The sequence below is a fragment of the Elgaria multicarinata genome, chromosome 9 (genome assembly GCF_023053635.1).
Source record: "Elgaria multicarinata webbii isolate HBS135686 ecotype San Diego chromosome 9, rElgMul1.1.pri, whole genome shotgun sequence".
NCBI classification, from domain to species: Eukaryota; Metazoa; Chordata; class Lepidosauria; order Squamata; family Anguidae; genus Elgaria; species Elgaria multicarinata.
This window is the reverse complement of record NC_086179.1, coordinates 19,091,432-19,106,286: the sequence shown is the minus strand read 5'-3', so window position 1 is coordinate 19,106,286 and position 14,855 is coordinate 19,091,432. Positions and strand designations below refer to the sequence as shown.

The 14,855-nt window shown below is 42.7% G+C and overlaps 1 protein-coding gene across 2 annotated transcripts in view; it reads right to left on the bottom strand.

Moving 5' to 3' along the window:
- MICAL3 (microtubule associated monooxygenase, calponin and LIM domain containing 3) overlaps positions 1–14,855 on the bottom strand; it is a 141,911-nt gene that overhangs the window by 13,087 nt on the left and 113,969 nt on the right. The window contains exons 38-39 of one of the 2 annotated variants that reach the window (XM_063134836.1): positions 14,398–14,491; positions 7,839–7,889 (exon numbers count right to left, since the gene is read on the bottom strand). In XM_063134836.1, the coding sequence (XP_062990906.1) occupies positions 7,839–7,889; positions 14,398–14,491 (145 nt within the window). The remainder of the gene's footprint in view (positions 1–7,838; positions 7,890–14,397; positions 14,492–14,855) is intronic. The other variant, XM_063134835.1, reaches the window with a different exon arrangement.

Below are 14,855 nucleotides of genomic sequence, written 5' to 3'. Positions count from 1 at the left end.
CCATCAACAAGGTGTCAATCTTGTGTGGCTGAAATACTTGCAAAGTTTCAATACTAAGAATTAGTCCAGCAAAGTCAGTCTATATTTCCCAAGTGGGAAACAAAAGTTGCCGAGGCTAAAAACACAAGAGTGGAATCCAATTCTAGGCATATTTGTTTGGAAGTAAAATTGTATACTTGTAACTATTCCTGTTGGAAAGAAGTAGAAGGCAAGTCAATGAAGGCTCAATGGCAGTTTTACCCAAATGGTGAATGAAGACTCATTATGGATCTTGAGGGTCTTGTACATGGGTTTTAGGGGTCTAGTCCTACAAGTAGAGGGGAAACTGCCCAGGGGGCTAATAAAGCAGCACCTGTTTGCAGGGCAGGGAGAGGCAAGGGAGCCTACGATGTTGTTTTATTTCCAGAGATGTCTCCCCTTTCTGAAAATACTGAGTACCGCTTATGTTTGGTTCTTGTAGCAGTAAATTAACTCTAAAACTGATACACTCATTGCAGATATGTGCACAACTTCCGCTGGGCATTGATAATCAACTTATAAATTTGATATACTCGTTCCATCATCATGGATGAGAGCCAACATGCACAACATCATTATCTGAGAACTTAAGCTTGGTGTCAGATGCTCCAGGACTCAAGAAATCATCCAAGGCTGAGAGAAGGGCCCCCTCTATTGTGCACTACTAGGCACAAAAGTGAAATCAGGGGACTGTAGCAAAGGAGTCAGCTGAACCATTGGGTCAGATGGATACAGCAAGCAGTGGAGAAATGTAATCTTCTATTTGAACCTATTTGAACCTCTTTAATCCAAACATCTCTTTTGTGAGATCTTGTCAGATCTGCTCCCCATTCCATAAACTGCTTTATGAATCATTAATTTCCCCCTTTTCTTCCAATGCTAGATTACTCAGTCTTGAACCTGGCATTGACTCCACCTGATGACCATCAGTTCCAATAAGATTACCATTTCAGATTCTTTGGAGTTGACTCTTGGCTCACAATGAACTCAATACTGGAATTGCCTTCATCCTGGATACTGCTGGTTGCTCCACTACATTCTTTTGACTCTGCTTTGCAAGTGTTACAACAGCATTTCCCAACCTAGTGGCCTCCAATTGTTTTGGACTGCTACTCCAAATATTGAATGCATGTTGGCTGGGGCAGATGTGATCTGTTGTCCCAAAACATCTGGAGGGCACTAGGTAGGGGAAGACTGTGCTATAATTATGATTCTGATATTACTTATAGACATCTAACAGGATCCAGGCTACTGGATAATTATATGGTTACATACTAAACTTTAACATGAATCCATTGCTACAAGTTAAATGGAGCCTGCTACTCCAAATATTGAATACAATCGCTGGGATTTTGCTTCCAAGTAACCTGATCAGAATGGACATTGGGGTATAAACCCAAAACCACTGTATGGCATCTTAATTCTAAGCACCTGTATTTACTGACAGCGCTGATCATCTATGGTGGGTGGGGGGTAGAAAGGAAATGTCTCAGATGTAGAAAGGAAATGTTTAGACATCACTTCCCCTCCTCCCCAGTGTTATGAAAAAATAACTGATTTCCCACTACTCCCTTCGCCCATCTCTTCTCGCCCCTCCTTCTTCCAAGATTCCTCATTTCCCTTTCCCAAAATGCCATCCTTGGGTGATTTCTAAGTGATGAGTAGACTAGACCCTCTACTCCCAGGTAGGACAGAAAAGTCCCATTTACCTATTTGGGTAAGGTCACTTACTCAGGTGTAAAGGACGAGCCCTAGCCGCTGGTTAAATCGCCAGGCGCTTGCTTGTGCAGCTGGCATACACCCCCTCCCTCTTATTTCCTTTCCCCACAGCTCAGCAGGAAACCAGGGAGAGAAATAAGAGGTGGGAAGCTCGCCCATCCAAAGGAATGTCAGGTGCCATCTTGAGGGCTGGGGGCTTCTTCTTCACCTTCCTTTCCACACGCTCCAGCGGGAATTTGGAAAGGGACAGTGAATACTGATTGGATGGAAGGAAGGTGAAGCAGGAAAGTTTCTGCCACGTAGGCAAGGTGGGACAGGAATGTCCCAGGGGATATTGAGAAGGGGGGGGGGAACCAGTGAGGGAGTGGTGGACAGGGATTAGTTAAAGACAATGGAATACGTGACAGGAATGTCCCAGGATTCATTACTAAGGGAATCATGTGATAATGGAGTTTTGCAAGGTCAACAGGGTCTCTCCCCATCTGTGCATGACGGAAAATCAGGGAGGAGGATCAGTTGTGATGATCTGAGCTAGCAACCAATTATTTGTGTACAATGTTTCCCTCTGTATAAAATGAAACGTAAACTTCTGTTCCGGGCCCTTTTCCTTGACATTGGCAAGGGAAAGGGACCTTTGTGCAAAGAAAATTTTGGTACCTGAGGTGGAAAATAAACTTTCTTTTTGAAACTGCATCCGGATGCCTTTTATTTGATTTAATTGGGTTGTAATCCACAATTTTTGCAACATCAGCACAACTTCCATTTCCTGCACCCAATAGGTGATCACACCCTGATTACTGATCATTTGTTGGAGCATGCATATGCTGTGCAAGAACATGGTGCGTACATCCCCCCAGTGCTGCTCATGGAGAGTTCCCTCCCCCCTCTACTACAGAGTTTACAGCAACCCCTTTCTGCAGGGGTCAGAGGGGCACATCTACAAGGCAAATCCATCTCATCACATCAGGGCAACAGCATTGCGTTGCACGTTTGATGTGCCAGAAATAGCATGCATTTGGTTGAAGAGTTCCTTCCTTGAACTTGAACAAAACTCAGTGTCAATGCAACAGCTCAACGGGGCTGAGGACCAGCAAGTAAATTTGCAGATGTGGTAACCTTCACTGCCTTTCGAAGTGCACCCTAACCTCAGCATTTATGTATGTTTTGTGAAGCCCCTTAAACACTCAAATCTATTGTCTCAGTAAACTTCATAACAACCATTGAAGAATGCCATTATTATTATTAACTCCGTCTTCCAGAAGGGGAAGCCTTAACACTGGCCACTTAATCATGGCAGACATGAGATTTGAACCAGGAACTTTCCTGGTCCACATGTTAGTCTTGTAGCTGCTGTGCTACAGTAATTCTTGAGCATTCTGGCAGCCTTGTGAGGAACTACTGCATAAACATCAATCACAAAGGAGTACAAAAAGAACTAAAACTACAAAGCCACAGAATTTTCTGCACATAAACACTGCATTTATTTAAAGGGATACGGCCAGATTGTTGTCTTTGATAGGGGGGAAATATAATAATAATAATAATAATAATAATAATAATAATAATAATAATAATAATAATAGACAAAATGGAATGTAACCAGCTCTATCCCGAGTTGGAGGAATAAACTGAAAATACCACTCATGGTTTGCCATAAACACGCCACAGTTGAAGATAGCAAACCAAATAGATATATAACCACCCCCAAAAGTAAAGTCAGGAAGTAATAGTGACTAGTATTACATACATTTATCCAAACAGGAAATGTAGGGATCAAAAGGGTGTCAATTATGAAAAGCAAATAAGAATTATTTATTTATTTTAGTTTAAGTGAGTTCGTTATAACAGAAGCGAGGTTACATGAAAAGTGACAGTGTCCCTTTAAATGACTCTGAGGACTACTTTTTAAAGCCACCGTTAGCAAAAGTGACAGGACTGTTGCCTTTGAGGAGGCATGAGGAAGAAGAGAAGGGCGGGAAAGGAGGAGAGGGAGTGTGGGGGCTGCGTCAGCCACGGAGCAGAACTTGTTAGCTGCCACTTAGCATCGACCCTTTTACAGCTCCTTCTGTAGGCACACTTTGCCTCCTAGTGGTATGAAGGGCTCTAGGAAAACCATAACACTCCCCATGCTCCCCATAGACACAGCACAAGTCTCCAGAAAGGAACCATATACCATAGGCAGCCATTCATTTCAACAGGGCTGTTATTTTGGTTTGAGGAAGGACCAAAGGGCCAAGAGCGTTAACTGATCAACTCCCAGGTGAGGAGAGAGATGGAGAAAGGACACTCAGCCTACCTGCCCACCCCGCCCAGCCAATATGGAACACAAGAGATGCTTTGGCAGAAGAGCCCTGGCCTTATTATGCACATCAGCTACTGCTTCCCATTGGTCTATGTCTCGGCTTCCATGTCTCGGCCAAGTCAGCCGCTGAGGTGTGTAAGACGAGGACTCCGACAGAGACTATGGCTGCTCACACAGGGGAGAAAAGGTCCAGAGGCCCTTTGTCCAGGTCTCAGCTGCATAGAAGCTTCTCTCATTTCTTCTCTCATTTCACTTTACCATCCCCCTCGTACCCTCCATTCTTCAAATGTTATGTTGCTCTCCCGCCCAAGAGTTTCTATCTCTCTTGCCCGGCTTCGCCCATTCTCTCTGGCTGCCCCGTTTGCTTGGAATGCTCTTGCAGAGCACCTACATACCACGAGTTCCATTGTAGATTTTAAAACGAGTTTGAAAACTAATTTGTTTTCAATAGCTTTTGGTATTTTAGCTTGATTTTCTGTTCTTATTACTATGATTTTTCTCTTATTTCTGCTTTGTGAACCCCTTCCCCCCCCCTTTCATATGTTTTAATGTGATTTTAGATTGTAAGCCTCTAGGCAGGGTATCGCTGTTTTATTTGCATATTTTGTACAGCACCAAGTACATTGTTGGTGCAATAATAATAATAATAATAATAATAATAATAATGCTGAGGTGCATAATGAGGGAAGGGGGAATCCCCTGAAATTTGGGGCTATGTGGGGGCCAGACGGAAAGTCCGTGGAAAACTCAGAACCCTTAGCCTGTCACATACTTTCCCCTAATGACAAGAGGCTTCTAAATACTATTGATCGCCTTAATTTGCAAACTGATTTTAAGCACTCTAGTGATTAGCTTGATCTCTAAAAAAGCAACATAGCCTTAGTTCACATATAAAGGTCCCCTTGAAGAGACTTGGTAATACATCTTCCCAGTAAAAACTCCCAAGGAGTAAGGAGCAGAATATATTGGACCTGGGAAAACCTCGGTATATCAGGCGTGCAAAACTGGGAACCCACTATGCAAAATGCAATCCACCAAAGTTTCAATAAATTTTGGGGTTTTGCCTCCCAGGACTGCAAAAACAATGGGGTTGGTTAAGTGCCTCGAAGGCTACAGTGCATGGCTAGTGGGCTTTGTGGGACATGTTTTGTGCAGGTCTGTGTTAAGTCATACTGCATGGGAACTCAGTCATAAGGTCATGTCCCTATGCAAAAGGAAAAAAAACGCATAGGAAATTAGGAAGTTGCCTTAAGCTGAGCTGGAAATTAGTCCATCTAGCCCAGTACTGCTGACATTGATTCCTTCAGGCAGGATCCCTTACTAGCTCTACTTAGAGAGGCTGGGGATTAAATTTGGGGCCTTCTGCATGCAAAGCAGGCACGTTACTATTACAACCTCCGAAAGTGAGACAAGGAGTCTTTAATTTAAACCTCTGATTAACCATCTTTTTAAAGCAAGTTGGGTCGAAACGGTACGGTTTTAAGCTTTGAATTCAAAATTTTCAGGGCCTGTTGTTTTCCAGGATGTAACCAGTGGGTGTATTTTAGTTACACGTGTTTTAGTCTTATGGAGACGGAAACTGTTTTGTGAATGATTGGCTGTCAATGCAATAAACTAAACTGAACTTACTACTACTTACCTATACCCCCCACCCCACCCAAGAGATGGGATCATCTTTAGTTGACCTTTGAGGGAAAACTTTAAACAAGACGAAGGAGAAAAGAGGATGAGACTCTTAATGCTGAGGGCTTGTTCAAACTCTTCCTTTTCTAAGAAATGACAGTACATTTGCAACATCTGTACTTAATCCTGGTTGTACTTCTGTGTGTAAGGACTGTACCACTTAAAGAGAAATTTAGCAGTGCTGGTTTAGTGTGATCATCTGTACAAACCCCAAAATAAGAGGCAGTTTTAAAGAAGACCTCAGCATTTGAAAAGAAAATATGGTAGTTCTTACAGGGCCGGCCCTATCATTAGGCAGAACATGACAGCCACCTCAGGCACTGGATGCTGGGATATTGGGGGAGAGGGGCAGCAGTGGCAACCCCCTGGCCATTTGTCCTGAGCCTTCTGGACTTTTCCCTTTGTTGGAAGACAGAGTTGTGCGTGCCACACAGCCTGACCTACACCCACTAGTAGGCTAACCTGCTGTTTTCAGATGTGGTGGAATACGCTGTCCTGTCAACACTGTTGAGGTAAGATTCAACTGCCATTCCAGCTGTCTTTGGTACATGGAAAAAGGGGGACATCTTGTCCTTTGCCTCAGACAGCAAAATGTTCTGGCTCAGCCCTGACTCCTTATTAACGTGGGTCTGAGACAGATGGGCGGAGATGACTGCTCATTTCAATGCTAGGGATCGCTTGGAGGAAGAAGAATGTGTAGAATAGGAAACTGGTAGAGATATTCATGAGGTGAACTTGGGGAATGAGGCTAATGCAGAAGCTTTAAAGAAACGTTTCTAAAAAACCTGAGGAATTTCTCAATGAGAAGTTCAGAACTGACAGACTGAAGGCCAAAAGACAGATCCCCCCCATTGATGGGATCTTCCCCTGGAATTTACTAACAACCTCAGTAACACACTGGGATTACTTGCAGGAAAGCTAATGGAAACGTTCATGCTTGAAAGTAATAGGTTTTAAGCTCCCTGTGCAACAGAATCATGCCAGATGGTTACATCAAAACGGAGGGAAGGCAAAAAATATTTCCTTAGCTTGCTCTTTGACTGGACTGGATTTCCCCTTCACTTTAGGAAACTATTTTGCAGATTTGTCCTGTGCAGTTCAGCCTCTTTAGGTATCAATAGAATATCTTTGGGAAGAAAATAGCATGGGCTTCATGATCAAAGTGCACAACTAAACAATAAAGCTTGAGAACAGAGCATCCAGAGTGCTCTTTTAGGCACCTGTGAGGGACATACACACCAGAAGTTCAGTTTTTGCTTCAGCAGCAGCACCTTAAACTGCTTTTCAGCTTCAACTACTTTTTACAGCTAACACTGGCAACCACTAACTCTTGCTGTACCTTAAATACTAATGTATTATGACATAAGCTTTCATGGACCAACTTTCTTAAATATTGCCAATAGAGGCTGAAGAAGGAGGCTCAGGGTGATACATCTTCTGAACTTCCCCCATGTTGGAGGAAATGGTTTTCCCAGTGCCATGGTGGGGTGGTGGTGGGTAGAGAGAGAAGATAACGAATCCTAAAAGACAAGGGGCAGAAACCTTTCTTTGTGCACAGAGATGGCACTTTGATTAGACCCATGGTTCATCCCAGAACAAAAGCAAAGATGTACGGACGACAATTTACTGTCTAACAAAACTCTTCCTTAGGCAAAGTTATTTTGAAATAGTGTTCAAAATAAGCGGCTTTGGGTTCTCTTTGAAAAGAACCGAGACAGAATCACCCCTGAGGAAGAACTTTACTAGCCGAAATGCGTAGGGCAGTATATTGTGTTCTCTGCACCTGGGTGTGTGTGTCTCCTTTCCTTTTATTCCTGCAACCTGCCCTTCTTTTCTTCCTACGGTTAGCCCACCAAAACAGATTTTGCTGTTATTGGAAGGTCTTAAAAATACAGTAGGACAAAACCCTGCTTGCTAAAGATTGCTAGATATAATTCAGCCTTCTCCTTTGAGCTGGAAAAGAGGTTTTGCCCTAGACAATCAGTTAGGTGCAAAGTTGGTTTCATCTCATTGCCGTGAGCCAGGGATGGAAAGAAGTAGGTGGAGGGAGAGGGTGTGGCAACAGGAGCAGGTGTCAGCAGGGTTAGTGCCAGCAAAGAGGTTCTGCCATACATACCACCCAGGTGCAAGTCGATGAGGTCACTGTAATAAGACTCTCCCCAATAGTCTACAACAAGGAATTGGTGAAGAGAGAGAGTTATTGGTTCAAATCCCCACCCCTGCTAGCCCTCCCCACGCCCTGCCCCGAATTCAAAGCAGTTGATAAGAGAAATTGCATACACAAGAGAGGCAGACAGGGAGAGAGAGAGAGAGAGAGAGAGAGAGAGAAACAAGAAATCATGCAACTTTGTAATAAATATATACACATACAGTATATACACATACAATATGGACAACTGTAAAGACAGGGAGAAGGAATAACAGTCCCTGGGAAATAGGCAGGCAAGACAGGCAGGTGTAGACTTCCAGGCAGAGAAGAGGGGCAGGGTGGGTTTTGTACAAGGATCTGTCCTCTATGTTGCACTGCATTGCTGTTGTTGTTGATTCGGGGGGAAGGGGCCACGAAGAGGAAACTGAAATGGAGGATGGGAGCAGGGGAGGGAGGTTCATTCCTCTGGGGAATGGCCTTCTCACTTCATTCTCCAATTACTCAACTGCAGTGCCTGCAAAGTCTAGGCACCCAGGAAAGTGTGAGAGTCTTCACTCCTGCCTGCTGCCTTTAATTAGTATTTTTCACCCTCCGGGGCCAAATCCACTAATAGAACTCAATGGAATCTAAGAACTCACTTGTGAAAAAGTTAAGTCTGTAACCATTTTTGGGGTGTGTGTGTAACTTTCCCCACATTCCTGCATTCATGCAATCACTTCCCATAAGTAGCCTATACGGTATCATAATCAGCCTGCTGTGAATGCGCTGGTGGAACCAGACAATGTGTAGCGTCCACATGGGCTAAGGATGTTGGATTTGGGCAAGAATATAATGAAGAAGGACAAAACGTCAAAATGAAGAGCGATTAAGGAGTTGCCATGCCTTTCCTGCAGAACGCAAGGATTGTTTCCCCCAAATAATAGCTGTTATGTTCTATCTACGCACATGCCTGGTAACCATGCTAAGGTCCCTTTAGGCACAGGAGTATGCAAGAAATCGTATTTGTCAGGTTATAAAGAACTTTATCAAAGCAGTAATGATGTAAGAAAAAAGAAATCTATGGTGAATATGTATTAAACTTTAGGCTCACTTACTTAAATCATGAGGAAATAAATATGTATGGGAGACCCAATTCCTCAGAACTGTGCACCATGAAGGGATTCCTTTGTGATTCCAACATTTATTTATTTATTTATTTATTACATTTTTATACCGCCCAATAGCCGAAGCTCTCTGGGCGGTTCACAAAAATTAAAACCATAATAAAACAACATGGCTATTTGCAAAGTAATGGTAACTTTTATGCAGAGTTTCCATTCTTTTGGTAATAAAGAGGGGTATTAGAAGTAAAATCTCAATTGTTATTTTACCTGCAACTCTTAGGAACGAAGTACCAAGAGTGACTCAAGAAAATGGACTTCGGAGTTGGTCCAATGCACCAAACTTTCACTTGGGACCAAGACAGGCCCGGCCCTTCTCTGATGCAGAGTGAGTTGGCCCTGCTTCAAGTGTCAGATTTTTATTGGTACCATTAAGGAGCAGCAAATGATCAAGTATTTAATTTATTATTATTGCTTTTGTCATCACAGAAGGAGTACCACTAGGACTAGCTGCCTCAAATACCAAAGTGTTTCGGGCTGTTTCAGGGTGCCTAAGGTATTTATCCTCCAAAACAAAACAAAATAATAAAACCAACAGGGTTTTGTCCGCTGAGGACTACTTTGAGATATACAGAGGATAGCAGCAGCAGCAGCAGCAGACAATTGTGCTATAGGCAGTAGAACATCTCCTGCACAGATACAGTGCTGGCGTAGGAAAAATACATGTATGTTGTTTGCACACAACATGATAAACACATGGCGTCTATTTCTCTACAAGCACGTGTAGTAGTAGGAGAGACATGTTCATTTGCTCTGTGTTGTGGCATAGATGCAATGCACTTAAAATGTAATCAATACCTATGTAGAAAAATGTCTTGAGTGAAATGGCTGTAAGATTCTAATTCACAAGGATGCCATTTTAATGTATGGCCATTAGCCAATGGAGAATGGCTAATATGGGGAGGGGTGTTCCTTTCCCTATCATGCAATACCAGGTCTGCACCTTTTCTTCAGCAAAACTGACTAAAGAGAACAAGGCTTTGCAGTTATTGGCTGCAATGCAAATCTGTTTGCCTGATGCTGTGTCTATTCGAAGAGTGGGCAACTTATGACCTTTCAGATGTTTTGGCCTACAACTCCCGTCATTCCTCACCACCTGTGATTATTATTTATTTATTTATTTATTTATTTATTTATTTATTTATATAGCACCATCAATGTACATGGTGCTGGCTAGGGCTGATGCTGAGAGTTGTAGGACAAAACATTTGAAGGGCTGCAAGTTGCCTACTTCTATCGTATAAGAAAGACAGATTGTTTGGAGAGTGCATGGCAAAAGGATGTGAATAAGTTACTGAAAATGCTAGAGGGAAAAGAAGAAATTAAAGCATGAAAAATCTCGAAACCTTGCATCTTATCTCACAGAATGAGAGGCTGCCCCAGATGCAGACTATTTCCTAAAAGAGTCCTGATGTTGGATACTTTCTCAGCAGTGTCAAATGATTATTAAACCAGAGTTCAAAAGACAATTCATTACTAATACTTATAGGAAGGCCCAAGCAATGCTGGAAGTTGTGATCCAACACATCTAGAGGACACCAAGTTGGGAAGGCTGGCCTGGGTCAATGCTGGCTGGGAATGATGGGAATTGTAGGCCAACACATGTGGGTGGAGCCTGGTTGAGGAAGGCTGCCATAGGAGAAGCCAACCTTTTGGTTTATCCCCTCTTCCTTCCACTTATCCACCTTGCCCATCACATTTTGGCTATCAACAGACATTTTCTGCCTGCAAACACACCATCACTGCACATGATGTGTGAAAGGTAAATGCTCCACTTGTTTGCAAATCTCCTCGGTCTCTGGTGACACCATCTACAATCTGAGCTGACAAGGAAAGAAATGAGTCTCAGGGGACAAGAAAATTTGTATTTCTCGGCTGGCAAGTTGGAGGGAAATACAATGAATGCACAGAGAGATACAACATGTGTGGCTGGTCCATTAAACCTGACTGTTACTCGATGGCAATAGACAGATGGGAATGTTTTCAGTTATATCTTCTCTTTACCTTAGTAAGGAAGAGGGGGAATTCTGCTTTGTTTGCTAATGTAAAAGATTTTAAAATTTAGAGGTGAAGTGAGCTCTAGTGCTGGAGGGGGGAAACACACAATTTTTAAAAAATAAGGAAATTCGCTTTATAGGGCACAGCTATTGAAATGGCACAAATTAGCTTTACATGGCACAGCAAAGACTACCCAGAGTATAGCAGTGGATAATCTTGCACAATTCCCCCCTCTTTTAGGAAGACATACACAGAGACAGTGTATGTTGATAAGTATCTGCATTTATCTTACTTTAAATTTCTTTGTGTGTGTGTGAAAAACCTCTTTTAAGAGTTACAAAGGTGTTTTGGAGATTAGATTGGTTGGGGTGCACTGTTATTTGTCTCCAGTGTCGCTATGGGGTGCCACTAGCTAATAGACGCACTGCACTCCGCAGCCCAACATTAACATTATTTCAATCAGGATCTTCCCCCCACCCAGCCCCTGCTCCAGAATCAGTTTAAGCCAGAGCCAGCTGCAGGTTATATTATATATATGGTATGGTTGGACTCCGGATGGCGATGGCACTATTAAAAAGGCCCCTGTCACCTTGAAAATGTTAATATCCGACTCCAACTTTAGTGGTGTGTCTTTGGAAATTCAGGCAAGATACAGTGCTTGGCTTCCGACAAGGTCATCAACAACGCACTGCAATGGTTCACCAGATGTTGGTTTTGACCTAAAGCAACCTTCTCCAAACTGCTGCGCACAAACACACACCAGGCAGATGTGTTGGACTGCAATTCCATAATTCCCAGTCCAACAATTCTGGAAAGCTTCAAGTTGGAGAAGGCTGACCTAAATGGACTGAGTTTCTTCTGTATGAATGCCAAGATCAGCAGGAGTCACTCTTTGTACAGTGAATTTCAGTGACGGGAGCACAATACATCTTTCTGGGAGCTGATCTACACTCATGGACCTCCTATCCTTTTAAGATATGCCAAAGCATGGACATCCTGCAAAATTAGGTAAAACTGCCTGTAATAGGCGGCATAGGATAGCAAACAGGTGTTTTATTTATTTATTTACTATATTTATATATCACTCTATATCTAAAACAGATTTAGGAATAAAACAGTAAAAAGAAAGAAGATTAAAAACAGCAAGTTAAAATTGTTCAATTTAAAACAAAGGACCAATATAAACAGTAGCTGGTCAGTTGAAGAAAGCTTCCTGGAAAATAATTGCTTTCAAGATGCACTGGAACCAGTGTAGTGTACATGCTTGCCTGACTTCCAAGGGCTGGGAGTTCCAAAGAGAAGGGGCCACCACACTAAAGGCTCTTCTCCTGGTGGACTCCAATCGGGCCTAAGGTCCATGTAGAAGCACCAGGAGCATGCCCTCCAATAACCTCGGTGACCGGGAAGGTTGATAGAGGAGAAGGCGCTCTCTCATGTATCCTGGTCCCAAGTTGTTTAAGGCTTTGTACACTAGTATCAAAACCTTAAACCTGGCCCGGTAACCAATAAGAAGCAACTCCTGACAATATTTGAGCTGCTGCATTCTGCACTAGCTCCAACTTCCAGAGCAGCTTTAAGGGCAGCCCCACATAGAGCGCATTGTAGCAATTTAGTCTTGAGGTTACTAATGCCTGTACCACTGCGGCCAAGCTATCCCTGTCCAGAAGAGGCCGCAGCTGGTAAAAGGCGCTCTGAGCCGCCGCGGCCACTTGAGCCTCCAGTGACAGAGACGGATCTAGGAGTACCCCCAAACTACGAAACTGATCTTTCAGGGAGAGTGCAACCCCATCCAGAACAGGCAATGAGCCTATTTCTTGGACTCGGGAACCACTCACCCACAGGGCTTCCATTGTGCCAGGATTCAGCTTCCATTCATTGGCCCTCATCCAGCCCATTACTGAGTTTAGGCATGTAAACGTAATTCATGCTATATTACCTTTGACGTTGTTAAATCTATCTCGAATAAGCTCTTATCTATCAGAAAACTTCAGAATCGGGCAGGATAAACATTGAGTGAAAACAACACATTGTAACTTTTAAGTATATTGTTCGGGTAATAACATCTGATCTTTGTGCACTGATCCTGTGGTAGCAATGAGAATGTGTTGACCAGCGACAAATAATCCTATCACATTCCTATAGGAAATTTCAATGTGTCAAACCAAGCTTCAAAGAAAGCAGAGAAAAAGTTCTTCTGAGATGTTTCAGGGGAAGCTACTTTGGTTACATTTCCCTCCCAAATTTAAAGGTAGTCCATAACAAAAGGCTATACTTCCTTCACCTGATAGTTAAAAGTATGTAGCCTCTTGCAAGGATCATATATAACCTGGCCCTGCAAGAGAGTCACACAATATGTTTGCCTTTATTTGCCTGTACAGAAAGAAGTTGCTGGGATATGTCAATCACCAAACTTTGTTCTCTCCCATGGATGAACTGGACATTGCAGCAGACATGGGGCTATTACCAAAACACCATCCTCACGTCTAATACTCCCTCTCTCACAAAGCCTAGTGAAATTCATTGTGGGATGCAATGTTTATGATGGTGTGAGTTTTCTTGCCTCTGCCAATAACAGCCAATGAAGGAGCAGGCAGGAAAATTCACAGAGCGACATCACATTGCATGGCCAATTTCAATAAGACAGGATTAGATACAGGGACGTCACTTTTCAGCAGCAGCTCCGTGTGGCAGTAATGCCTAGTTCTGGTCTTAATCTCCTTCATCTATGTTAATTCCAAATACCATTCATTAAACCTAGTATAAGCCCATTCCACTAATAGCAGAAGACAGTGAAAATATTATCACACGGTGTATGAATTTTTGTTCCATATGCCTTGGTGAGAGGACTCAGTTTGTGCAGGATTTTGTAGAGAGAAAGTGGTACTTGCTGGGCTGTTCTGTGATGGTCCCTTGCGAGAATGCTAATGCTTGTTCATGGAACACTTAATTAAAACCACATGCTATTTTTCTCTCTCTCTTTTCCCCCCCACTGGTTCTGAGCAAAGTGAAGCCTTCCTTGCTATGACACAGTTTTATTTCCTAAATGAATGTTAACAGATGGGTAACCTATAAGCGGCATTGCAACTTTCTGGAACATGCAACCAATAACTGTACAAAACTTTGCTGAATTAGTGGGATGAATTTCCAGAGTACATGTAACTCCACCTCACAGGCAGAGGAGTCCAAAGTATGTTAGAGAAGGGAAATGGTGAATTTTAATTCATATATCAAAGAACTAATTAATAAAACCACTTGCAGCTTAGGAGGGGACCAGTTTTTAGAGGTAGCACACAAATTGTTACAAACATTTGCATGGAAATTTAAGCAGCAAAGATTTAAAAAACACAAAGTTGAATGTTGGAAGGTACCTGCTTCCCCCCTGAGGGCTTTCTCAACAGCAACTCCTCTCTCTTCCAGCTGTCTTTGCTTCTCTTCTACCTGCTCCAGCTGTCGTTGGATAATCTATTGAAAGAGAGTGACAAATACAAATATAAATTCTCATCTTCACATCCAAATGATAGGATTCCAATTCCATGAACTCTCAATGCTTCCAAAGTAGACTGAAGCCACCTAAATTTCAGGTCATGGGTTCTGTTGATGCTCTGCTCTGTAGCCAGGGCTTGGTTCTGTTATGGGTCAGATCTTTAGCAGCGGTCAGGTTTCTCAGATAAGCAAGATGGGAAGAGATCATCATCATAAAAAGCTCTGAGTAGTGTTGGAAGCCAGATAAGGTTGTCTGTATGCTGCTCCAATGAAGAGCATATCAAGACTGAGCCCTAAATAAGAGTTTGGCTGAATTTAGTTGGGTTGACACTGCCTCCACATT